Source organism: Gracilinanus agilis, chromosome 5, assembly GCF_016433145.1.
Source record: "Gracilinanus agilis isolate LMUSP501 chromosome 5, AgileGrace, whole genome shotgun sequence".
Taxonomy (NCBI): Eukaryota; Metazoa; Chordata; class Mammalia; order Didelphimorphia; family Didelphidae; genus Gracilinanus; species Gracilinanus agilis.
The window spans coordinates 252729103-252756690 of record NC_058134.1 but is presented as its reverse complement, the minus strand read 5'-3'; the positions used below and the strand labels follow the sequence as shown (position 1 = coordinate 252756690).

General features: G+C 35.6%; 1 protein-coding gene across 1 annotated transcript in view; it reads right to left on the bottom strand.

Moving 5' to 3' along the window:
• The window catches only part of PPFIA2 (PTPRF interacting protein alpha 2), a 608808-nt gene that overhangs the window by 98831 nt on the left and 482389 nt on the right, over window positions 1-27588 (bottom strand). The window contains exons 8-14 of the mRNA XM_044679176.1: window positions 17707-17853; window positions 17023-17157; window positions 9537-9620; window positions 9099-9230; window positions 5345-5407; window positions 4367-4458; window positions 1545-1680 (exon numbers count right to left, since the gene is read on the bottom strand). Coding sequence (XP_044535111.1) covers window positions 1545-1680; window positions 4367-4458; window positions 5345-5407; window positions 9099-9230; window positions 9537-9620; window positions 17023-17157; window positions 17707-17853 — 789 coding nt within the window. The remainder of the gene's footprint in view (window positions 1-1544; window positions 1681-4366; window positions 4459-5344; window positions 5408-9098; window positions 9231-9536; window positions 9621-17022; window positions 17158-17706; window positions 17854-27588) is intronic.

Genomic DNA, 27588 nt, shown 5'->3' with positions numbered 1-27588 from the left:
TAATTTCCTAGACTAGCTCTGTTGTATGGATAAGACCGCTAGGCACCAAATCGGGGACACCAGGGCAGTCACTTCTAATCCCAGATTTGTTGCTGTCCCTTAATCCTTTTACAGATGAGTCCTTGTGTTTAAAATGGGAATAGAATAACTAAATTTGAGCCAGCTTATTAAGAAAAATGATTCACAGGAGGAATTCTTTTAACTCCCTGAAAATCTTAGCCTTTGGTGTCAGGACTGTGTGATGCTGATCTCAGGGCTAAACTGATACTTCCATGTAGCATTTTCTTTCTAATTTCTTAGTTCCCTGTTTAATTTGCAAAGGCTTATGGAATACTGCTTTCCAAGTATTGGAAAAACTCATAATATATAAGCTGTAATGTTGAAGAGAAATATATAATTAAAAGAACAGTATAATCTAACATTTAAACTCATCCAGGAGTTCTCTGTAAATTCACAATAAGGACTTTACATTTTCTTCCCCCCCACAAAAAAGTGTGTGCATGTATACATATAAATAAAATATATTATATATGTATATATAATGACATTCTTCTTTTATAAGTGGTGGGAATATGGCTGGGACCTAGATCTGTGATTTCACAGGTATAGAGGACACAAGGGGAGGAAGAACTTGTTACCCAAGTAGGTCAGCAGGTTTTCTTAAAGTTTTGGGGTCTTGCCTGGAACAGTGGGTGTCAAACTCAAATAAACAGAAACAGGGTTCTGTGTAAGGATCCTGATGGGTTGCATATTGACTTAGTTTTAAAATATAATATTATCTATATTTGAACGTATTTTATTTACTTTGTTAAATCTTTCCCAATTACATTTTAATGTGATTTGGGCAGTACTCAAGAGTGATTTGGGTCCTATGTTTGACATAGAGAACTTAAAGGATTTGCCCAGCATCACTGAATCTTCCAGTTTTGGCTTAAATCATGAAGTCAGGTCTTCAGGAGGCTTTGAGGCCAGAATTTTATCCACTATACCAGATTTCCTTCTGAAAAATCTAAGAATCATATGAGATCTAAAATGAAAAGGATCTTCAAGGCCACTGAGTTCAACCTCTGTACTTTATAGCTGAGGAAAATAACAAGAAAGGAGGTGAATGATTTGCCCTGGATCATACAAGCTAAGTGACCCTACCAAGATATATACTCAGCTCTTAGGCAAGCAGAATGGTTTAGTAGATAGGTAACTGTTGAAGTCCAGAAGACTTCAGGCTAAGTCCAATCCTACTTAGGGACTTAGTAGTTGTGTGGTCCTAGATAAATCACTTAAATTCTGTTGCCTCCTCTTCCTCATCTATAAAGTGATGGAGTTAGACCAAACAGCCTCTAACTTCCAAATATGAAACTATGGTCCCCTAACTATGCCAACATTTTCTTCTAATTCTAAATCCAGGGTTACTCCCACACTATCCTTTTATATCATAGATGACACCAATGACAACGTCCATCAGAATTTAATGTTTTCATTATGAAGACTAATAATAACAGAGCATAGAAATTATGAACAAAGAACTGAAAAGCATAAAGAATAACCTTTGGTTCATCTCTTCGGACTCCCATACGGCCTCTCCTTGGTCTTCTTATCACCTTAGTTGACCTGTAGTCAGGCTGGCTGTCCACAAGTGATCCTACAGAATACCGAAGCTCTGTTGAGGTATCCAAGTGTGTCCTATGTTGGTGGGGGGGTGGAAGAATTGGAGAACCATCAAGTGAATTCAAATGTCAAGTAAAATTAAAATGGCACATCATTGACCACTGCTGAAGTCAGTCAATAGTGCACTATCTAGGGGGCAGCTGGGTAGCTCAGTGGAGTGAGAGTCAGGCCTAGAGACAGGAGGTCCTAGGTTCAAATCCAGCCTCAGCCACTTCCCAGCTGTGTGACCCTGGGCAAGTCACTTGACCCCCATTGCCTACCCTTACCACTCTTCCACCTATAAGTCAATACACAGAAGTTAAGGGCTTAAAATAAAAAAAAAATAGTGCACTATCTGCTATAGGAATAAATGTGGTATTTTGAAAAATGAATTAACTATTTGGTGCCACAATCCTGATTGTTGGTGTTGTTTGGTTCATTTTCAGTCATGTTCTGCTTACTCTTTGTGACCTTATTTGGAGGTTTCTTGGCAAAAATAGTGGGCTGCTTTGTCATTTCCTTCTACAGTCCATTTTACAGATAAGGATACGTAGGCAAATGGGTTAAATTACTTATCCAGAATGAGACAGCCAGGAAGTATTTGAGGACAGATCAAACTCAGGAAGATGTCTTCATGACTCCAAGCCTGGCACTCTATCTATTGCATCATCTAGTTGCCCTACTACTATGGGTTTAAAAAAATATTGTAGCCAGGGGACTCCATTCCCCAGCATGCCCAAGGGGTCCTACTTCCTGGCGTGGGATTGGTCTTGAGTGGACCAATCCCATGCCAGGGAGGGACCATGCCCACTTCCCCCCACTTCTGGATGCTGGATTAATCTATATAAGGACCAATTCTGTTCCAAGGGAGGAGGGGGGGACTTTTGAATATGACTAGATTTGGGGTTTAGTGGGGATAGTCAATTTCAGGGTAGGAGAACTCTGGTGTTTTTCATTAAATAAAGTTTCTGTGATATCAAAGTGAGAGTTTTCTTTCAGCTTTACCCTACCTTTGTAACATTTAGTAAATTATTATTTCATTGAATTAAATAGTTTATTTAGGAGTGTCTAACACACAGGGCATTACCTGAAGTGACGAGAGCCATTTGTAGATTTTAAGGTGCATTCTAATTGGTTTAATGAGTTAAAATATGATTATAATTCATATTTTTACAGAATTCCACTGTTTTAAATTCTTTCCCTTACAACAGTGGTTCCCAAACTTTTTTGGCCTACCGCCCACTTTCCAGAAAAAATATTACTTAGTGCCCCCTGTCACATACTATCACCACCCCCTTACAGCTATTCACCGCCCCCAAATGCACACGTGGTCATCACTGCTCCTCTGGATCGCTGCAGCATCCACAAGGGGGCGGTGGTGCCCACTTTGGGAATCATTGCCTTACAACATGATGTGGTAGACAGCAAAAAAATCAACAACATAATTATCATTAGAAAGGTTAAATGACTTGCCCAAGAAAAAACAAATAGTAAATGTTATAGGAGGGATTTGAACCCAGGTCAATGGACTCCAACACCAGTACTAAATCTGCTTTGCATGGCTGCCTCTCTGGAGATTAAATATAAATTTTAAGAATAACAAGTTTTTTCTCAGGGTATACTTTCTGTACCTAAACTTCAATAAAAGTCATTTGATTACTTTGAGTTGACAATGAAAATGTAAAATGTGAAAGTGCAGAGAAGAAATAACGATCTGAAAGTTATTACTGCTGCTTGAAAGAAAATGTTTTAATATCAACTTACACAGAAATATCTTTGATTTAAACAATTACTTTAAAAAGTGATCAAGTAATACAATTATTTTATACCTACTGAAAAGGAAACTGTCTTTTCTATAGTATATTATACCTGACTGTTTGTTGGATTTGGGTAAAAATTATAAAGAGAAATCCTTTTTGACTTTAGCTTTTAAAGGGCTTTTTTGACCTTTTATGTATTCAAAGGTGACTGGTCTTCATTGACAGACCTAACTGGGATTGGATTAAACACGGATTAGGTTGGTTTTGATTGGGCTGGATTGGGTTGAAACTTTGTGGGATGGTTGTTAGTTATAGGTAGGTATAGGCAGTTTTAGGTAGTAATTATAGGTAGTTAAAGGATAATTAGTATAGACATTAGGAAATTTTCTTTATCTCGTTCCTATATTCATTTTACTACATTCTTTTACTATCTCTATTTTAATTAAACTAAACTGTTAATTGTTAAAAGCTGCTAGAAGTTTTCTCTGGCTTAAAGGGATATTAATTTACAACTCTACTATATTCTCATTAAAACTTAAATTATTAAAAGCTGCTCTCTTATTTTGTCAAAACTCCTAATTTAACCCTTACACATCTAAGAAGTTATTTATTTTGACATACAGATTTCTGAATCAGCTTCAAAGGTTACCGAACAGAAGACCATTAAAAAAAGGTGTGAGGTATTTTGTCTAGGAAGGTTTTTAAAAAATAATATGCCTTAAAATGTAAAAGTTTTAAGTTTTGGGTGGAGTGTAATGGGTATAATTAGGATGAAAATGAAACAGATAGACATTTATTAACTCAGTGTTTCGGTGTTTGTGGTGTGGTCTGGGGAGGCAGCAGAAGGGCATCAAGATTTTATGCATAAATGCATAAACACACATATATAAATTTAAATATATATATTAAAAATCTTGTTGTTAATTTGTAATTAACAAGATTAATTTTTAATTTGAAATTACCTTGATATTGTAGGTTCAATCAAAGAGCCAGTTCTTATTTTCAACTGGTCTAGTTCTGACCTCAGCTTTTCAATTTCTTCAGCTAATCTTTCCTAAAGATCAAAGAAATATTACTCAGACAATAAAATATGCACATTCCATAACACCAATCTGCAAATTAATAATTCAAATATCTGGTTCATTACTCCTAAAAACTGACATTTGTCAAGCATATTATTTATGACTGTGAGGCAAGACAGTTGGATGATGATAATAAATTTTTATAATTTTATAACAGGAAGAAAGTGTTACATCCTCCAATTGCTCTGTCTCTAGCTAGAAAATTATCTTTTCTCTACTCAAGTTTCTCAATTATTTCTTTTTTTATCTGTCACATTCAGCATTGCAGAACTATCCCTATCATTGAAGTTTTGTACCTGGGTCCATGCTTTTGGGGGGAAGGGAAGCAATAGACTATCTTTTACTGTAAAGTAAGAATTAAAGTTCATAGACTCATAGTTTTAAAGCTATAAAGGAATTCAAAGGTCTTCTAGTTCAACCTCATTTTTCAGCTGAATAATTGGAGGTCAAAAGGAAGGGGAAGGATCGTACATTTTCTTTATAGTAGATATCTTCTGGGCATGTCACATGCTATCGCTGCCCCCTTCCTCAATTCCCCAAATTCCCAACCCTGAGGGTCCAGTTGTTATCATAGATCTCTTCTAGGGTCCTGCTTTCCCCACTACTGCCTGAAATATGCTACCAATGGATTGCTATATGTACATATCCTCTTTTCTCAACCAGAATGCAAAGTTTTTGAGGGCAGGAATGTTTTAGGTATTACACCTTTTTTTACAGAGACTTTCATGAACCATATGCTCAACAAACATTTGCTGGTATAATACTACTAATTCACTAAATTTATTTCATCTCAGTCATATATTTTTAAATGTAATATTATTGATATATAGGCGACAAAATGTAAGCTTTCCATACTACCTTATCATGCAAAGACTCTTCGAGATTCTTTCTGAAACTTTCAGATTCTTGAATTAAAACATTCTAGGGGGAAAACAAATGTGACATCAATTGAACAGCATAAGAATATGTATGTAAAGCCAGTGTCCATTTTTAGTACTTTAACTCACAGTTCTCTTCATAACCATAGATTCCTTAAATCAGACATTTTCACATTTGAGGAAAGCAAAATTGAAACTCTGGTGGCTTAGCTTGTAAAATTTGGAGAGATAACAAAATCTGCTTGTTTCATTCAGACCACATGTTCTACTAGAAATAAATCTGTCTTCTATGCATCTTAAGCAGAACCAAAAACTGAAGCATTCATGTTTATTCATTGAAGTTTCCTATAAAAATGAATGTGGAATTAGAAATGAAAGTGAATACATTTTTGATACCTAAGGAAATGAGAAATCATCATACTATACTTTTCTAATAGAATTTCTATTCTCTGGCTAATCTCAAATTGCCAAATTTTTATTGAAATGAAACCTGCACAATAAAAACAATTAGAAACAGAGATAGGGAGATATGAAGAGATAAAAATGGTGGAAAGATAAATATAGGTAGATTGAGATAGAAATGAACAGATAGATGATAGACACAGACAGACAGACGGATGGATGGATAGATAGGGCTTAGGCCCATGAATTTTTTAATATAGCAAACTAAAATCTTTTCTTAAAAAAAATCACTTGAGGATAACACCAATTTTTCTAATTTATTGTCTTATGGAATTGCCTAGGGTAGGGACAAGTTTTGTGACTTGTCTGAGTTCACAGACCAAGTATATGCCAGTTGGGGTGGTGGGAAGGAGGGGACGCTACTTGCAACTTAGTTTTCCTGGCTCCTACCCTTGCTCTTTAGTCACTATGAAAAAAATTACATTTGCAAAAGATTTTTTGTAAAAAGATAAGTTCTTTGTTCAAGTGGAAATTTCAGAATGACAAAAATAAATTGCACTGTACAATATTACACAAATCATTGGTATAAACTCATGGGTGTAACTGGGAGCAAGCAATGCCTTTTCTAAACTATTGACATTGTTAGTGGCACAGTAGATAGAGAGCACTGGTCCTGGATTCAAGAAGTCTTGAGTTCAAATCCTACCTCAGATTCTCATTAGCCATCTAACCTTGGATAAATCACATAACACCTCTGTGCCTCAGTTTCCTCATCTATAAAATGGGGATAATAATTGTACCTCCATACTCCCATGGTTCTTATGAGGTTCAAATGAGGCAGTAACTGTAAAGGACATAGCATAGTGCCTGGTACATAATATATGCTATATAAATGTTAGCTATCACCCCTACCCCCCACTACTACTACTATTAGTACTGGTGGTAGTAGGAGGAGTAGTAGTAGTACCAATTTATTTTTTTTCAATCTTACTTTTTTTTAAACCCTCACCTTCCATCTTGGAGTCAATACTGTGTATTTATTGACTCCAAGGCAGAAGATTGGTAAGGTAGGCAATGGGGGTCAAGTGACTTGCCCAGAGTCACACAGCTGGGAAGTGTCTGAGGCCAGATTTGAACCTAAGACCTCCTGTCTTTAGGCCTGGCTCTCAAACCACTGAGCTATCCAGATGCCCCCTTCAATCTTACTTTTTGTTAATTCTAAGGCAGAAGAGTGGTAAGGGCTAGGCAACTGGGGCTAAATGACTTGCATAGGATAACACAACTAGAAAGTGTCTAAGCCCAAATTTGAAGCCAGGACATCCCATCTCTTTGTCTGGTTCTCTTTCTACCTAGCTGCCAAATATTTCTAATTTCTTTAAAAAAAAAACACTTTTAGAGAACAGAAGAAGTAAGGAAAGAGTGGAATTAATTTAGCAACGAATTCAGTGAATATAGTTCAATATGGATAAAATAAATCACCATTGGGAATGGTGGAGGTTGACAGATATACAGATCAGAAGGTTCACATATAACAGATCTATAACTGCAAGGAGGTCATCTAGTCCATCCTTGCACCCCCCACAATGTAAAGATGAAGAAGGAAAGGCACAGGGAGGCAATGCAAAATGCCCAAGGTCAGAGAAGTCAAAGCACCAGAGGAAGAATTTAAAGCAGGGAGTTTTCTGACTCCAGAGCCAATGTGGTCCTCTGCTGTATCACATCCTATAAGTGAAAATAAAAAAAAATTTAACAACTGAAATGAATTCTTCAATTAAATATATTTTAAAGGTCTATTTGGCCATTGCAAAGGGGAGGGAAGTGATGCCCAAGCTCAAGTTTTAACAAGTAGCTAGGTAGAATTGTCAACATAGTTTTTCAGTCTGGGTTTATCTGTGTCTGTCTTTGACTGCTTAATCTGTCTGTCTGTCTGTCTGTCTATCTATCTATCCATCTCTCTCTATATATCCATCCATCTATCTATGTACATCTATACTGCGTTTCTGTTTCTTGGTCTCTCTGTCTGTCTCTACTGTTTTTGTTTCTCTGGGTTTAAATACTTATCCCGTGAAAATGGATCTCCTAGATACAGATCGTGCATGTGATTATAGATATTGGATCATTAGGAAGTAGCACATCCAGTCAAAAGTAAAGAAACACTGTGGGAAAATGGATGTGGTTTCTTTTAATCCAAAGAAGGAGGCTGCTTCAGAGAGAATGACCCCATAATACCAGAAAAGAGGGCTGCCTATTAACTCAAAAAGGGGCTCCTCATCAATAAAATATCAATGATCCAAATTATCCCTTTGCCATATATCAAAAACGTTCCAAAAGTCTTAGGGCAGTGAAAGGGCTTTTGGAATACCCCGTAAGAACTTTACATGTACCCCATTAATCCTATACTTTAAGTTTCAATACACTCTTCCCAAGGACCTGTATTTATTTGTAGTAAAGTGCTCTTCTCACCTTCTTCATGATTTGAAAAGAAGGTTTTGTAATCAACTATTTTTATCATATCATCTCAGTTAATACATTCAGTAGAAAGTTAATTCAGAAGGCTGACTGCCAACAAGAACTTATAAGCCACAGTACTAGCAATACTTGTCCCCTTGAGCCTAGAAAATAGTAGTAACCCACTCTCTGGGAATAACCCACCAATGTGGGGTAGGAGTTGAAAAGCTGAGCTTGAAGAAATCATCTCAGGGCAGCAGCAGTTTTTGTACGCTCTTCCCAAGGAGGATATTAGGAAGATAATGGTTGAGCTGAGCTCCCAAAGAAGTAAGATATTCCATGAGGGTGGAATGGTTTGGGGGGAACATTCCAGCCATGTGGGGACATCACAGCAAATGTAGGGAAAGTGGACATGAAGGACTCTGTGTGAAGGAGAGCAAGGAGGCTGGTTTTAACAGACCAGAGACCACAGGAAGATAATTTATACATAATAAGCTCGGAAAGAAAAGGCATTTTGAAGGACATAAAAGGTCAAATAATCATTTATATTTTATTCTAGAGGAAACAGGGAGTTGTGGGAGTTTATTGAGACCAGGAAAGATATGATTTCATAAATTCTTAAGGAAAATTACTTGAGCACATGTATGGTAGATGGATTGAAAGGAAAATAAGTTGAGCACATGTATGGTAGATGGATTAGATTAAGGAAAGACTTGAGGCAAGCAAGTAGTATTTCTGCAATGAGATAGGTGGAATAAAGTGGTTGGACAGCATCCTAGAAATCACTAGGACCACCTAATTTTCACACCAGTAGGAGAGCCAATGATAATCTGGATGTGTATCCCTAAGTGGGATAAACAGATGCCCTTTTCCGTTTGTTTTACCTTCTCCTCCAGGGCTGCCATTCTTTCTTTCAAGTGAAGCTGCAGACGTTCATTGGATTCCGTCAAAAGTCGATCGACAGTGTCTGATAACCTTTTGTTGTGTTCCTCGTTCATTTTTTCTCTTTGCCTAGCCTTAAATTCAAGAAGGGGGAAAAATCCAATAATAAATGCTCTCAACTTCAATATGAAAACTATCTTTCTTTGGTTTATATTTAAAGCTGAAATTTGGGTAGATTAATTGAAAACATTTTTATTGAGTCCCCAAAGTGGGTTAAACTTGTCTGTTGATGAAGCTGTCAAAACTTTTTTCATTAGGATGCCCATAGCCTGCCAAATGTGATTTAATTAAAACCTTCAAAGGATAAAGAGTATACTGTGGGATATTAAACCCAGAACTGGTAGGAGGGAGGGATGGAAAGGAATCTGTACTGCACATACTCTTTGGAGTTCTTGGTTCTTCTCTTCAAGCTGACCTTCCAAATGCCTCATCCTCTCTTCGATGTTACCGTGTCTCTCTTCAGCCTGTAAAGAAAGAGGAAGGGTTGGCCCCAAATGCCATGTTTTCCCAACATTTTGTCTAAGGAAATCGAAATAAAACATAAAGCAAGCTACTACCAACCGCAAACTTAGTTTTCAAAATTGAAACTTTATTTAAAACAGGCAGCTGAACAGCATCGCTTGAAATGTGTCAGCTACAAAGGCCTGTTACATCCAAGCATCAGCAAAACATTGGAGTTGTTTATGAGCAATGAAATCAGCCAAATGTAGCATGCAGACTGTGCAATTTGAACAGAAACCTGCCATCGGAAAAGTTTTAAGCTCCTGAAGCACTGAGCTGAACGATGGTTGATTATCAATAACTAAAAGAAAATCATTAAAATACTTATAAATGAAAACAAAACAAACCCAAGAAAAACGAAACCAAACAAAACAGATGGAGTCTATTTAGCAATAGAAAGTAAAGTCCAGTAGGACTACCTTCCTACGTATGGAGATCAATTCTTGTAGTTTAGCTTCCATAACATATTGATAATCATCAGATGAGGTAGAGGAGGTTGGATCAGACTAACAAGTCAAGGAAAAGGAGAGGGACAAAATTGAAAAAATCAGAACTAAAGGCACACTGAACAGAACACAGCACAGAATGCTTAAAAGAAAAATGTGACTGCAAATCCAATACTTTAATAGACAGAATTTTGTGGAGAGAACTACACTGATATCTGGTGGACACAATGCTGTTGATGTACAGAAATGAAAACAATGATATGCTTAAAAAAATTAAAGAAAGCTATTGACCTACAGGTGGAGGTTTAAGGTTAGTAATGATTGGCTGATATATGATTACTAAAGAATGAATTAAAGCAACTCTAATAGACTCATGTTATAGCTCAAATTATGGGAAACCAAACACCAGAATATGTCTCAGAGGCTGTTATAGGGTCCTTAGCGGGGAGTAGTCCCCAATCATTTGGATAGGATTGGAAAAAATGAGGTCAAATGTTGTATAAGATGCAAAGTAAGTGACCCAATTACAAGAGAAATTCCTATTTTTTGAGTACAGCCTCTAATTTTTTCCAAATGAAACAAAAAATCTAGGCTATAAAGTATAATCATAAAGGATGAAAAATCTTTTAATTGACTTAATAATATACTTGGGAAAATTCATGAAATGAGTAGAGTTTGAGAATGCACTGTCCATTTGAAATGTAATCTTTGGTTCGCTGGTTAATGCCACATATAAAATTTTCCTTTAAAAAGGATGTCCAGTTTCCATTTTGCTCAGGACACAATGATGCAATGACATCAGGGAAACGTGTCCATAAAATCTACTTAATCACTCCAATGAATAATGCAGGAACCAAATACTGCCCTGACTTGGTTGCTCTCAGAGTGAGAACTATTCTTAAAGTGAAAAGATAAAGAATAGAGCACATTTATGCATTATTCTCTGCCAGGGATCCGGAGAGTTCCATCACTTTGGAGGGAAATGCTAGGTTGCCACAGATACAATGTGTTCAACACATGGAATGCCACTGAGAGCTGCATTTTTATTAGTATGTTATGTACATGTTATGGCTATGAATATATTCATAAACATTGTTCCTGAAATAACCACTATAAATAGCTCGAGGACCCAAAGAGACTAAGTAGAAAGGTAAACAGTAAATATTTTATCTAAATAACAAGCTTTTCCCATCCAGACCTAAAAATGGGAAACATACAGGTACAAACAAAAGCATATATCCCTACACATGAATATGTAATGCAAGATTTGGAATGAGATAGTAACCTAATTTAACATGATATCAAGCACAAATGACTCTTTCCTCCACAAGGCACAAAATCATTTCAGAATAAACACTTAGCATTTTAATATTGATATAGGTAAGTAAGAGGCAACTCAACATTTGCTGTTTCCAAGATTTTTGCTCTGCTTCTCATTTCCTTCTTAAAAAAAATAACAAAGAAAAACATAAAACAACCAACCAAAAAATTCTCCAAGAAAACCAAATATGTGAACCTACTACATTTACAAAGTCACGAAGTATATATTTGTCATCACGTTGTCAGAATAAGAGGATTTCCGTACCTCATGTAGACTTTAATTAAGAATAAAGTAAGTGAATTGAAGTTTGGGTGGCATTTTCAGTTCTACAGATATAAAATGTCTCTTAGTCAGTAAAACCATCATGTTAAGGGAATGTTAATGGTTCTAAAAATACCTAGAAGGAAATATAATCATGCCAAGGAAAATGGAAGAATGAAGGCTTCCAGCTTTTGAAATTTTCTTGGTAAAACGAAAGCCTTTCAAAAGCCTTTGATATCTTACTATTTCCCACCTAATCTCACAAAATCATATCAAATCAACTTATAAAAAATGGAGCTAAGGGACAAGAAGGGTACTTCTTAAGAGTATCCACATGTATAGGTCAAATTTTTAGAATTATAATGAATTATAACAAGGTCTCCTTAGGCCAAATAATGAATCCTCTGAAGTGGGTTCATATATTCAAATTCAGAGTATTCAGATTTATAATTATGTAAGTATGGTAACTGGTTGAAGGCCAATGCAAATATGCAGGGTGAATTCCAATAATGTGAAAACTTGGAGGATTTGATATTTTCACTAATTGGGACCTAACTGTATTATTTAACACTAAATATAAAAAGATATTTATTTTTTTTAAAAGTCACAAAGCATTTTTGAAAACGTTCTATGACCTGGGTACTGTGTTAAGCTTACGAAATACATAGAAAAAACACAAAATAATCTACCTTATGGTGTTTACAATTTAAATTGGAGAGACCAAATACACACACACACACACACACACACACACACACACACACGCCAATTTGCACAAGAAAAACAGTGACTTGATCACAAGTAGTCTTAGGAAATCCTTTGCAGCTTACTTAATAAAAAGACCAAACACAACTCTGTTACCAAACCAATGTTCACTGTCCCAAAATCTGCTGTCAAGATTTCTTCTTTGCCTTTTATCATGATTCCTACTGATTTGTGTATAGGACATGCCATCTATTCTTGATTGCAGGCTCCTAAAGAGAAGAAACTTTGCTTTTCTCTCTAGATTTCTATTGTCCTGGCCATTTTGGGCAGGGAGGTGTTTGTGCCAGTTGGAGGACAGGATCTGTGATTTTATGGCAATAGGGAATAACTGGTGAAGAAATTCTGTTTACTGATGCAGATCACCAATTCTTCTGTAAGTTATGGTTTGAGAGAGCTGTCTAGCACAGCAAGAGTTTAAGAAAACTGCTCACACTCACTTAGCTAATATGTGCCAGAATCAGGAATACAATTTAGTTCCACATGACTTCAAGTCTAGCATTATATCCAAAAAAATCATTGGTTTATTTCCCCACGCAAAAATAGGTATTATATAAGGACTTGTAGTAACAACAGAAGTGTCAAGATAGGGCCAATTTATTTATATGTTGATTACTGATCAACATAGCATTTGGGATTAGAATGGGGGTTTGGGATTAACATCACCACTCTAATGTGGAAATATAAGGAGAAATTTATTAGAAGTTACACTTTGAAGAGGAATAAAAAAAACCAGAGAAAAGGTTTTATAGAAACGGCAATGAAAACAGAAAGAGGTAAAGAGGAAGAGCTAAAGCAGAAAAGAAAAAGGACATATTTAAAAGAGACTAGAGAAATGATGAAAGGTCAATGAAATATATTGGAAATTTGGTCAAGATAACAATATTAAAGCATAAAGACAATAGACTAAGAACCAAGGAAGATTAATTAGGGGAGAAATTTGCTGAAAAACACCATTGTTTAGTGGAAAAAGCTTTGAAGTTGTGGAAAGGAGAATCCTGGGTTTGAATCTTACCCTCTGCCACTTACAAAGTGTGTGAGCATTGACAAATCTAATAATCCAGGTTTAGCAGGGCCAAATCCCAATATATTTCTAAGCATAAAGAGTAGGCAAACCATATTAAGTAAGGAGTACTTGTTACATTCTACTTCCAAAAATGTTACTTCATATAATGGTTGTTCAGTCATTTTTCAATCATGTTCAACTCTTAATGACCCCTTCTGAACATTTCTTGGTAAAGAAATTGTAAACTGATTTTTTATTGGAAACACTTGTTGATTATATTGTCAGAATTTCATTTTAACAATTTTCACTTCTGTTAAACTGCCTTTTTTTGTAGACCTTGCAAAGAAGATGGAGAATAGAAGCAGGAAAGAAAATATAACAGAAGCAAGGACACAGTTGTTCATTTGCTTCAATTGGGTCCAACTTTTTGCGACTCTGTCAAGGTTATTTTATTTTATTTTTTGACAAAGATGCTTTAATGGTTTTCCATTTCCCTCTCCAACATGAAGAAATGGAGGCAAATAGGGTGATCCATAGTTATGTAGCTAGTGAGTTTCTGAGGTGAAATTTAAACTTACTGCCTCCAAATCCAGCACTCTATCCACTACATGACCTAAGTAGCCAAAGATCTTAATTTCAGGAAAAAAAAGTGTCTTTTAAAATGAATATAGTTCAACAAAAACCAGATTCTTTGGGGTATAAATAGAATGAAAATGGGAATAAAGTTATCTTCTAGGTTGTAAACCTAGATTTAGAATTGGAAGGGTCTTTAGAGGTTATCTAGCTCAATTTTTATCATTTTACAGATGAGCAAACCGAAGGTCTGAAATGTTCAGTTCCTTGAAAAAAGTGAATAAGGGGTCATTGTAGAATTTTAACCCAGATCCTTTGATTTCAAATCCATTATTCTTTTCATTGCATTATGCTGGTGATAACAAAAAGTATTTTGCAAATCTTAAAATGTTATGTGAATATCAGCTATTAATTTGTGAAATTATAAAGGATTTCATAACAGGTCATAGAAATTATTCATGATATTTACATAGGATGTTTTTCAAAAAAATTACATATATTACTTCAGTCATGGATCAGTGTTTAGAGAGCTGGATCTGGAATCTAGAGTACTACCTATCAATTCCAGCCTCTGACACTTATTAGCTATATGACACTGGACAAATCACTGAAACTCTCAACTTCAGTTTCAACTCTCAAATGAGGGAGTTGGTCTAGGTACCTCAAAGGTCTCATGTCTTTAAATCAATGGCCCAAAGATGAATCTATTATTGGTTTCAGAAGAAAAGAGAAATTGTTTCTAAAGACTATGACAGGAATATGATGGCCATTTGCAGTTATGGTGGCTAATATGCTTAAAAGAGGTTGTCATGGAGAGTAGTTAGTCATAGAAAATGTTTATTTGTAAGGAGAAAATATTATTAAAAATAATTATTGATGTTGAAGAAAATTGTCTTTATGACTAATTGCCCTGTAATGAACAATTGCTGACTAATTAATAAGTGCATTCTTTATATGCAAATATAATGCTCCCAACTGTTCATTCACATGTGAATTTGTTTTATCACTATGGTGATTGACTTATTTTGCTTCATCCACATTCACACTCAGTCATCCTCCTTAACCAAAAGCATCTTTATGTGTCTAGCTTCAGATTTGGAATGAGTGAATGATCCAGACATAGGCAACTAATTTCTCAAGTTCTGAAGCAGTCAGAGTTGTTTTTGTTGTCACTGCTGCTTTTTAACTCTTCTATCTGTTATCTGAGAACTGACTGTGAGCATCCCCCAAGGGTGATGAAGAAGTCCATGGTAGGTAATCACAGGTTGCAAGAAATTAGTGAAAGGCAATTTTAAAAGAGATGGAGTGTAAGGAAATTTTTCTGGACAAAAGGAGGGGCTGGTGATATAGTAAGAATAAAGGAAAGGGGATGGATAGTGCCTCACATTCCACTGATATGCTAGCAATGTCAAGAAAACACGAAGAAATTCCATGGCTGTTTGAGAGGATCCCTTCCTAACTGAATTCTCATCAATTCACACAGAAAAGCAGGAAAGATTGAAATCCATCGTTCAGTTCACTTCAACAGGCACTTGTTGAAGAACCCATTGTGTGCATAAGACACTGTGGTATGCCCTGAAATGGCACGTTAGCCATTATGTATGTGTATTTCGAATTCAATTTTATAGTAGACACACATTCATAAAACTTCACATGTACACAAAACTTTTGATCTTTATAAAAATTTCATGAAGCATTAGAACTATCACTAATCTTCTTTTACAGAGGAGTAAAGTGATGTTCAAAGAAGCTATGCCACTAATTCAAGGGCTAAGGGTTAATCAAAAAATGATAATAATTACAGGGCATGAACCTATGTTTCACTCCAGTTCTAGGGCTCTTTTTGGCATAGAAGATTGCTCTCAAGTTTTCAAAAACGTCTTTAATAGTTCAAATACTTCAGTTCAACAATTCTTGTTTGGTGGAACCTCTTTACCAATTTTTTTTCAAACTTTTCCTTGCATCTTAGAATTGATATACTAAATAGACTAATGAGCTTATAAGTCATATAAGTGTGACCCAGGGTCACATAGCTAGAAAGGGTCACCTACCTGCCCCTACCAATGTTTTCAACATGTCACTTGATATTCATTAAACTCAGTGTCAGTGTCTCTGGAGATTTAGCTAAATTTTTTGACTAAGAGTCAGGCTATTTTAAAATTAGCATTTTAAAATGTGCTCATCAATCAAATCAGGATTTTTAAGTGACAAAACTAGATAAAACAAGTATTCTCTGAAGTTGATTCCTTGATATTTGAAGTAAGATGTAGTAATAGATTTTATTAGCAGTAGAGTGATTCTAAAAGCCTAAATAGGCAGCGTCTGCTGAAAAATACAGTGACAATTTTACATTAGACAATCTTCAACATCCTTGTGACTTTCTTTAGTATATGAGAAATCACTCCTAAAGAAATCACATTTGGACCACTCAATCCTTGTATCATTTTCTGTGATGATTTAGCAAGTATGATCAGTCTTCTTGCAGAAAGGAACTGATTGCCTTAATAATAAGTCTGATGACTAACACTGCTTTACGAGTGAATTCCAAAGTCACTGTATCCAATATGCCACATACACAAGTGAAGATAAATATTGCAGTTTTATTTATGATTTTCCTGATATGCAAAGAGCATCATAAAAAAAGCAATTATGATTACTAAATGATTTTCGAGGGATTATTGTCTTAGGTTGGAAATACATATCCAAGTATGTATATCTGTGTATCTATCTCTAAAATCTTAAATCAAATTACATTTTTAATTTATGATTAAATTAAAATATAGAGGCTTATAACATGTTAAATTACGAGGGAGATCAATTCATTTCAATAATAATCATTAACACTAATATGAACAAGGCACATAATCTTCAACACTTTGATACCCAATGATCGTGCTTGGAAGTAGCAATCTGAAATCATCTTAGAATAAGGAAAACAGCATGGTGAGTCAGGGTTTTTACTGGTTTTGAACAGGATTGATTGCTGAGTGTCGTACCTTGGTCAAAGCTGCAATTCTCTGAGCAAGTTCAGCCTCTACTTCTGGTAAGGTCTCAGCTTTCCTCATGGTCTGCTGCAACTTTTGCTCAGCCAACTCAAGCCGTTCCTGTAACTGTCTGTTCTTCTCTTCCATCTGAAACCAGAGGGAACCATCAACAACTGATGAAGATTACATTAAGAAATCAAGCACTAAGAGATAGATGCTTTAAAAGATGCTACATTGGTATCTGCTATGGAGTTACATGCCACGTACAGCTGAAATTCGGTTTTAACAAACTATCCATATTTGCTTTTACGGAAAATTAACATGCCCATACAAGAGGCAAAGTTCTTACCCAGCCTTTTATAGAGGGTGTTACCAAGTAACAAAGCACAATATAAGAGGGAAAAAAAGAAGAAAAAAAAAAAACCTTTGCTACTGTAAACGGCTATGCATTGCTGTAACATGATAAATAACATTGTCATTTTAAAGGATCTTTATTATACCTTAATGGAAAAAAAAACAAAAACAACACATGGAACAATTCTCAGGTCATTCCATTCTGTCTCATCTTCTATGGCAAAGGGCGATCTAATTTCATAGCAACCTATCACCAGAGCTAATTTAGATTAACCTGTATCCTTCCAGAATGGTGAGACGTCACAGACATTCCTGAATAGAACTTTGACATAGATACTGAACCTGACGTAGGATGGCCTCCTTATTTGCCAGCTCATTTTCTAGTTTATCATTCATGTCATGGATGGAGGTGGATTCTCTCTGCGCACTTAAATAACGCTTCTCAAGAGTGGTGATTCTTTCTTCCATGTCTTCTTTTTGGGCCATCGCCTAAGGACAATAAACATGGCATATACTGTAGTCATTAAGAGAGAGTTAGGTGGCAGCAGGAGAGATGTAGGAGGAAATTTAGGTGATGTAAAGACAAAAGTCCAAAATGAGAATTGGGGAATGGCTGAACAAATTGTGGTACATGATTGTGACGGGATTCTACTGTGCCATTAAGAAAAATAATGAGCAGGTTAATTTTTTTTAAAAGAATTTGGAAAAATGCTAATTGAAATAATGAAGAGTGAAATGAACCAAGAGAACATTCTATATAGCTGCAGGATTAACATTTGAAGAATGTCTTGTGAATGTCCACCTCCAGAGAAAGAAATGACAAACAGAAACGCGAGAGAAATAATTTATAAATACACAGGTTTTTGTTGGGTGATGCTTTCTGTGGTGTGGGGAGGGGATGGAAGGGTTTAGATATCTGGGAATAAATTCCATTAAAAACAAAACTTTTAAAGAATATATGTTTCAATATAAAAATAAAATGTGTGTGGTGATGGAAGTTATTTGATTGACTAAGGAATAAAGTGAACTCTCCAATTTTCAAAAAATAAATACGAGCTCATTTAAGATTTGCTGCCCCGGGCAGCTGGGTAGCTCAGTGGATTGAGAGTCACGCCTAGAGACAGGAGGTCCTAGGTTCAAATCCGGCCTCAGCCAAGTGGCTGTGTGACCCTGGGCAAGTCACTTGACCCCCATTGCCCACCCTTACCACTCTTCCACCTATGAGACAATACACCAAAAGTTAAGGGTTTAAAAAAAAAAAAAAAAAAAAAAAAAAAAAAGATTTGCTGCCCCTCCTTTTGGATTCATCCCATGTCAACGGTAACACCATAGCCCACAACCCTCTGAAGAAACAATGGAGCACATTTGCAAATACAATAATACAGCTGTCCACTACTGTAAAGCATTAGTAACAGAAAATGAATCTGGCTTCTAGCACTCAGAAACAGAACGACCTTTTGAACAAAAGCTAAATGCAAATCTAAATGGTATGATGAAGAAAGGCCACAGATCCAAGTCCTTCAATGAGCTGGTCTAGCCACTTACCTAAAAACAATATTTTCATATGCTCTAGGCACACACACAGAAAAATTTAAAATATTATAGTGACTTCTTTTGTTTTCATGTTAGTCACCCACTGAAACCTATTCCTATAGAGGTAGCTGGTGTACGGTAGATAAAGTACTGAGAATGGAGTAACAAAGACCTGAAGTCAACTGGCTGTTGTATGACTGTCGGTAAGTCACTATACCTCTGATTACCGCAGTTTCTTCAACCATACAATGGGGATAATGATAGTACCTACCTCAAAGGGCTGTTGAGAGGACCAAATTTGATGATACTTATAAAATCAGTTCCCAGAATGCCTGATGTGTTGTAATTGCTATATACTTATTCAACTGTCATTAGACTTAGCTATTCTGATCAATACAGTCACCTACCACAGTTCCAAAGGATTCATGATGAAAAATGTTATCCATCTCTAGAGAGAGAACTGACAAACTCAGAGTGCAAAGCAAAGTATAATTTTCTCAATTTTGTTATTTTTCTTGCTTTTTTAGTAACAGCAAAAACAGGAAATATGTTTTGCTTGATTTCCTATGTATACTTGATATCCCATTACTTGCCTTCTCAGTGGAGGAGCAAGGGACTGCAGGACAAGAGAGAATCTAAGGCTAAAATTAAGAAAAAAGTTTAAAATAAACAATATTTAAAAAAAGAAAAATATTACTCATATCTTTTGACCAGTTATGTACTGAGGATTAGCTTTTAGTTTTATATATTTGTATGAATTCCACAGAGAGCTTAGATATCATATTGTTCACTGTCAGACTTGAGAAAGAAAGCTTTTCTACTAATTAACAATTTTCTTTCCTATTCTTGCTTTTGTTTGGGTCAGATACCTTCCATTACCTGTGTGTATATGTGTGTATATACATACATACACACATATATAATTATATTTTATCATTAACTCCTTCATTTAATCAAGAATTTTCTGCCTCACTGTAGTAATATCTCTTCCATTCATTTCTTGGGGAGAGTAATAAAATCTCAATAAATTTAATCACACTTAAATTTTTTTAAAAAATTTCATCATTATAAATGACCTATTTGATTAGTTACATATATATGTATATATTTGATTTTTCTTGCTTTTACATATGTTTCTAAAAACAGCTTTTAGTTTTCTACTTAGCCATCAAAGAAAGCGCTAAATTACACAGTCAACTTCACAATCAAAAGGAGACAGGCATGGATAAACCAAAATAATAGGAAATCTTGCAAAATTTACATTAGATATTGTGCTCTATTATGAAAATAGAGAAAGCTGACATCTTCTAATTGTTTTTCCCACTAAGCAAGCAAATCTAATTTTATTTCTTCTACTAAACTCCCCAAATTAGAATTAAAGAATTACAGAATTGCAGAGTTGGAAGAGACCTCAGGACTATTTAGTCTAGCAAGAATTCCCAGTATAAACTACATGACAAATAGTTCTGTGACCTTTTTTTGGAAGACCCCTAAGTAAGGGTAATACATTGCCTTCATTGCAACCCATTCCACTTTTGGCACCTTCCCCCCCACCCCCTTAAATATAAATTTGCATCTTTGAACTTATGATCCATGACTCTCCCCACTGGGACCAAAAAAGACTAAAAAAGTCTAATCCCTCATTTTCATGTCAGCTTTTTCAGTTGAATCTAGGTGAAAAATCTCTATTTCCTTCTATTAATCTTCATATGGCAATAACTCGATACCCTTAACTATCCTGTGTGCCCTCTTTGGGAGGCTGTCCAAGTTATCAATGCCTTTCTTAAAATGACCTACTAGAACTGAATAAAATACTTCAGATGGAGTCTGAGAATGTTATCTTTTATCTATATTCTCCTATAATTTTACTTATCTTGTTAAATATTTTCCATTTACATATTAACTTTTTATTAGTGTACTTTTGAATGTTTCTACCTGTTGATAGTATGTTTTGACATCTCAGTGATAGTGGAAAGAGAGCTGACCACAGAGCCAAAAAGAAGGAAAAGCATTGTAAACTACCTACTATGATATATATTGTAAATTGAGAGAGAGAGAGAGAGAGAGAGAGAGAGAGAGAGAGAGAGAGAGAGAGAGAGAGAGAGAGAGAGACAGAGAGAGACAGAGACAGAGAGAGAGAGGGAGGAGGTGCTAGACAGGGTGTGAAGCATTTTACAAATATTATCTCATTTGGTCCTCATAATAATCCTTGTATTATTATTGTCCCTATTTTACAGTTGAAGAAACTGAGGTGACCAGAGGTGAAGTGACTTGTTTAGGATTATAGGACTAATAAATGTCTAAGACTGGATTTGATCTCAGTTTTCCCTCTAGCTCCAGCTTTCTTCAACCTTTGAATGAACTAGCTTCCTGGATTCAAGCCCTGTCTCTTCTATATTCTGACTGAATGACTTTGGGCAAGTCACTTAACTTCTGAATTTTCTAGCCCAGCGGTATATCAAATAGAAACAGATTCTGGAGGCTACATATTGACCTAGAAAACAAATAAAAAAATCAACATTATCTATGTTGTAATATATTTTTATTTATCTCAATAAACATTTCTCAATTACATTTTAATCTGGTTTAATCAATAAACATTTCTCAATTACATTTTAATCTGGTAGCATTCTGGAATGCTGCAGGTCTTGTGTAGGTTGCAGACTTTGAGTCTGACAACTCTGATCTAAGTAATTCTCATAGATATTATTAGGAGTTTTCTTATCTGGAATTCACCATAGAAATGAAATATGGTCCAGACATTATTCCTATAATGAGAGACCTTCATTTCCAAGCTTATGGCACTCTTTAAAAGGAGCAAGTATCCTGAAACCAAATTCTGGTTGTCCTCATAATCCAAGCACCACTTTCCTCTGGGTACTGAACACATTCCCTTATAGTCAAAATTTGAATCATTTATATGCTGAGTGTTAATTGCTTAATAATGTATAGGATCCCAGGAAAGTATACTACATAACTATATAGTCACATTGTATTAATACCATCAAGCATTCATAGACTTGAGAACTGGATGAGACCATAGACAGCTCATCTATACTTTATTTAATGGATAAGGAGACCTAAGTCAGTGAGATCAATGAATTGACCAACATAACTTAGCGAGTAAGGAATAGGACCAAGATTCAAACCTGAGTCTTCCAACTATAGATTTTCTTTCTATTATATTATATGTGCTTCTTGGATTTTTTCTACTTCTTAAAAAATATTAGCAGCAACTTTGTTTGCTTCTTTCAGAGGGCTTACTCTTGTTAATAATGTCTTCTTTAATTTATAAAGAATATTGGTGTTACTAAATTAGTCTTATGGTTGAAAAAATAAATTTAACATCTGATCTTCTAGTTTAAGAGATTCCCCCCCCCCATAATTCTAGCAAGAAATACATTTTGCAGAAGGACCAGACATCTCTTTCTCTTGCTCAAAAACAAACAGGATATCAGCACTCACCAATCCTAGGGCTGTCATCTATATGGACACTAGACAACATCCTATCTGACTTTATTTTCTTTCTGATTCAATGATCCATGTGAGAGATTTGGTTTTTCACTGCAGGCTGTTTCTATAAATAAAGTATGGATTCACATGTCAAAGAAATAGCTCTGTTCTCAGTGTCATTTGGAAGAGCTAAAATAGGAAGCTATAACTTCACTGAAAACAGCAACTTCGAAAAAAGAGGAGGAAGGAGTAGAAAGGTTCAGTTATATTATGGGCTGTTACACTTATGCTCTGGATCCCATCACAATGAAATTACTCCACTGTTTTTCTTTTAAAATGTTGACCTGCTGTAATGAAAATGCACCTGCAGTCTCATGCAAGTGGAATCCAATCTAATTCTATTCCACTTTTATTGATTTCCTACTCTGGGCAATGTGCTTTATTCACCTCTTTGGGGCATTCAACAACAAAGACAGCATGATTTAGAATTAAGTGTACTGGGAATGCTAAAGAAGGTCTCTGTTCAAATCCCAGCTCTGTCTCACTCTTTATCAGGCTTTGGACTAATTCCAGCCTCTCTGGCCCTCAGTCTCTTCATTTTTAAAATTCTTGGATTTTACAAAGTGATAACAATTGAAAAGCTGTAATTCTATGATATAGTCGCATCCAAAAGGCTTTTTTCAATTTTGGGGGGTAAAGGTGATTGGTTAGCTAGCTATTGCCTTCATACTCAAAGAGAATCAAAATAGTATCACTAAGTGATATCTTCTGATTTGCACATGAATTGGATTTAAGTGAGTGCTAAAAAGTAATTAGCCTCACACTCTTCCAAAGTCACTGAAGTCCAGTGGCAAGACAAAAATTAGGATAACTAATGATTGATGGTCCAGGATGCATTGGATGACCATGGCTTCTTCAGCATTTGACCAAGCTCTAAGCACTCTACAGTGCCTGCTCCCACAATGACCATTGGATCAAATTGTTCTTACCCACCTGCTCATTACATTGCGTGCTTGGGTTATATACTCCTCTAACTTACATATGTATTTAAATCTTGTTGGTTACCCTCAACCTGGTTTAGCCTGCCTGCCAAAAAAGTTGACCAGAGGGTGGCTGCTGCACATGTAGCTTCTTGAAGCCACAAGTAAGAGGTGACTGGCAGGTGAACAACAGAGGAAGAAAGCAGCCCTGAAAAGGTCTAAGCAAGTCTTCACATCAAAGGTACTAGTTGTGGGAAGGTGATAGAGAGGGGAAGAAAACCTATTCAGTTGTAAGTACTCAAAATATGAGGGTATTTATGTTCTAAAAGTCAAAGCAAGGCTCTGTAAGAATTCATAGGAAAGGATTTACAGTGCAGTTTTGGTTTGCAGGCTTCAGAGGGAAGTCATTTGATGTTAGTCATGATAGAAGTGAAGGTTTTCAAATTGCAGAGATATGGAGAACATTTAGGGAAAACTGTGTCTAAAGTCATAGAGACAAAAAATACTTAAGATCTGTTTGAAGAATGGCAATTAGACTAGTTTGGATAGAACACAAAACCTGTGGGGGTGGGTTGGGGAGGAGTACAATGAAATGAAGGTGGAAAAAAACCAAGGTGAAATCATATTGCAAATAACATTAAGGAGCAAGCTACAGAATTGGGAATTTATTCCATTAAAAGTTGGGAACCACTGAAGCCTTTTCAGTTTTACTTCCACCTCTAAGATCCCTCTTTTTCTTCAAGATTCATCTGCTGCTCAAGTGTCACTTTTGGTATGAATCCTTTTTGAATGTTTCTAATAATTAATGCCTTATCTTCCAAAGTATCTAGTCTTTACTACCTAGAATCTTATTCTGTATACACTTGACCATATTATTGCCCCCCCCCATTAGAATTTGAGGTCTTGATTTAATTCTTTCTAATTTTAGCTTTTAAGACCAGCACAGCATGTAGCACATAGAAGGCACTTAATAAGTGCTTGTCAAGTGATTGGAGTCATGTGAAGAGTTCAATTGATTAGGAAGAAATATTTAGCAGCTATGTGTGATAAATTTATGTTGGAGAGAAACTGAAGAAAGAGAGACAGTGAGAAGTTAATTGTACAATAATCCACATGGGGTGTAATGAGTATCTAAACTGGAGAGGTTGAAATGGGAATGAAAAGGAGGGAATAAATGCGAAAGGTACAGTTAGGAAAAGTTTGCCACATTACATATGAAGGTAAGTGACTAAGATGTGAAAAAATGACTGATTTGGAGGTGGATGTTTGGTAGGATGATGGTACCCTTAATAGAAATTTTAAAATTCAATTTTCAAAAAGCAATCTGTTGGGCACTGGGGAAGATGTTAAGTTCAAATGAGATGGTCCATTTTCTTGGAGCTCTGTGTGTGTGTGTGTGTGTGTGTGTGTGTGTGTGTGTGTGTGTTTTGGGTGGGAGATGGCGAATAAGACATAAGTACCAGATAACTTTAATAAACAATATTAAAAGAAAAGTACATTGGAGTTACAAGATAGTGCTTAGTGATGTCTTGCGAAGAACGTCCTAAATAACTATAGAAATCATAAATAGGAAAGTCATAAAGATGTCAAGATTTAAGGGGGAAATTATAACTTCACTTTTGCTCATGTTCGTTTTCAAGGGCTGATAGAAAATCTGTGTAGAGATGTTCTATTTACTAATAAAAATAATGGTTCAGAGTTCAAGGGATTAGGATAAATATCTAGATTTGGAAGTTCTCAGCATAAGTGAGATGGCTAAAACCATTAAATGTTGAAAATTGTTAAGAAAAAGAAAATAAAAAGACCCAGGAGAAAAGTGTAGGGAAAGGCTCTTTGGGAGTATGGGATAGGGAATGGCAATGAGGAAAAGAATACTTACAGAGGCAAAGTAGAAATAGTCAGAAGAACTATGAAGAGAACCATGTAAAGTCAATGTCATGGAAGCCAAGCAAGAAAACAATGTTAAAAAAACAGATGGCCCATCAATAGTGTCAAATGTGGCAGAGGTCAAGAAGGAATATATAGAACAGTGGATTTGGCAATTAGATGTTCATTGGTAACCTTGTAGAGTTTGAGAGTTAGGGTAGAGTGAATGCCAAATTGGGAAGAACAGTGATGGGGAGAGAAGGTGTTTAGGAAAATAACATAGAGAAGTGGGGATGTAGGATTCTTGTTCTAACTTGAGAGGACCATAGAGTCAAAGGGTTTCTTTTTTTTCTTTTAAGTAGAAGAAACTTGACCATGTTAGTAGGGAAAGAAGATTCCTTGATTTCTTCCAAAACTCAATTCAAGGGCTCTTTTTAGATCAATCAGTGAAGGAACAAGTACTTAATAAACATTTGCCATGTACCAGACAGGCACTGGAATTTATGAAATCTTTCATGAACTTCCTAGTTACTAGTTTCTTCTTTCATGCCCCACAATTTACCATAGATTTACGTGTTTTATATTTTGTACATGATTATACATACACACATCTCCACGTGCAAGCATGTATGTGAATGTGCACCTATAAATTGATAAAATGTACACCTGCACATACATATATGCACATACATACATATTATATTTTCTGATAAAATGTAAATTTCTTGAAGTGTGAAGGTTTTTTTATATCTATGTTTGTTTCTCCAAGGTATAGCATATAAGGCTTTCTTAATAAATGTTTATTGATCAATTGAAAAACTGGGAAAAAGTTGGAAGATTGATAAGAGAGACAGAAGGAAAGTTTGGAAAGAAAAGAAAAATCAGACTTAGTTGTGATCTGCATTTATGGAGAGACTATAATAATAAATGGAACTGGGGTGCAGAAGACTCTCCTACAATTGGAGAAAAACAATCCTGTGGGGCCGGAGTCACTGACAGGAAGGCTAGACATTCCAAACCTCCTTAAAAATCTAGGAGAACCATGATGAAGAACTAACCTGGCCATCAGGCTATGGAGGGCATGATGGTCATTTTTATGAAATTTTTTAAAAGACCCTTGCTGTCTGTCTTAGTAACAACTCTAAGACAGATGGGCAAGGGCTGAGCAATCAGGGTTAAGTCTGGGCAGTAGGAAGTGTCTGTCCACTGTGCCACCTCGCTGCCCTTTAATTTTAAATCGAACCCAGGAGAAGTATCATAAGTTCCCTTATTTATACAACTAGTAGAGAAGTCCAGCAGTATTTCCACACCCACAAAGCTCCCTTTTTCTCTTATCCTCTACCTTTTGCCTGTGCACAGTTGCTTATGTATTTGAATTAAAGATCTATTCAGTCAATTAAAATGTAGAGGTTGCCCATGATTTTTACTATAAGTTCTGATGCAGGAATTTTAAAAAGTAATTCTCCTGGGGCCTCCATGTCCTAAAAACTTGTTAATTAGGTTAGCGATAGACATCTATGAAAAGCACCAGGGTTAACTATAAATTGAGCGAAAGGAGGCGGGCGAAGTTAAGACTATAAAGCTTTTCCAGAAGAGGAGAATTTTCAGTAGAATTCTGCTAAAAAAGGAAGGAACACATTTTGTTAGGGAGGAAAAGGGAGGCGATTTTAGGTAGAAAGAGACCTGAAAAGAGGAATGAGTAAATCATACACGGGTGACAGCAGGCAGATGTGCCTGCATATGCAATTACAATTTAGATTAACAGGAGATGCATATTGAAGTTTGCTGACTAGGGATACTAGATATGTGTGAAAGAGATCTGGGCTAGAAAAATTTTATACACAGGCTCAGAAATAAATTTTAAAATGAAAAGCAAGTCAGGAAGAAGACTGGAAACGCAGCAAAAACAAGATTTGAATCTCACCTTCAACCTTTTCTAGCTGTTGGGACAAAGACAAGTTATTTAACCTTTCTGATACTCAGTTTGCTTATCCTTATAAAATAGTTTCTAAAAATAATAGTAACTACCTCATGGGAATACAAGAAGCTCAAATTGAGATAATATGTGATAAGCATATAAATTTTAAGCTCTTTTCACTCTTACCATCATCATTTCATTCTCAGTTTTATGGGGCTTTTATAGAAATGTTTCTTCCTGCTTCTTTGGTATTGAAAGTACTTCACACAGGTGGATAACATACCATGATTTTTTGTAGCTTAATAAAAATATAGAATGGAAGGTCATTTTCTATAATTTCACAGAAAGCATTCTGGGTACATTACCAATATGTAGATATGACAAGAGAGATGATATCATTATTACTCTTCCTATACCAATATTGTTTCTTTTTTCTCTTTTAATGGGGTTCAGATAGATAAAGTCCCAAGATGA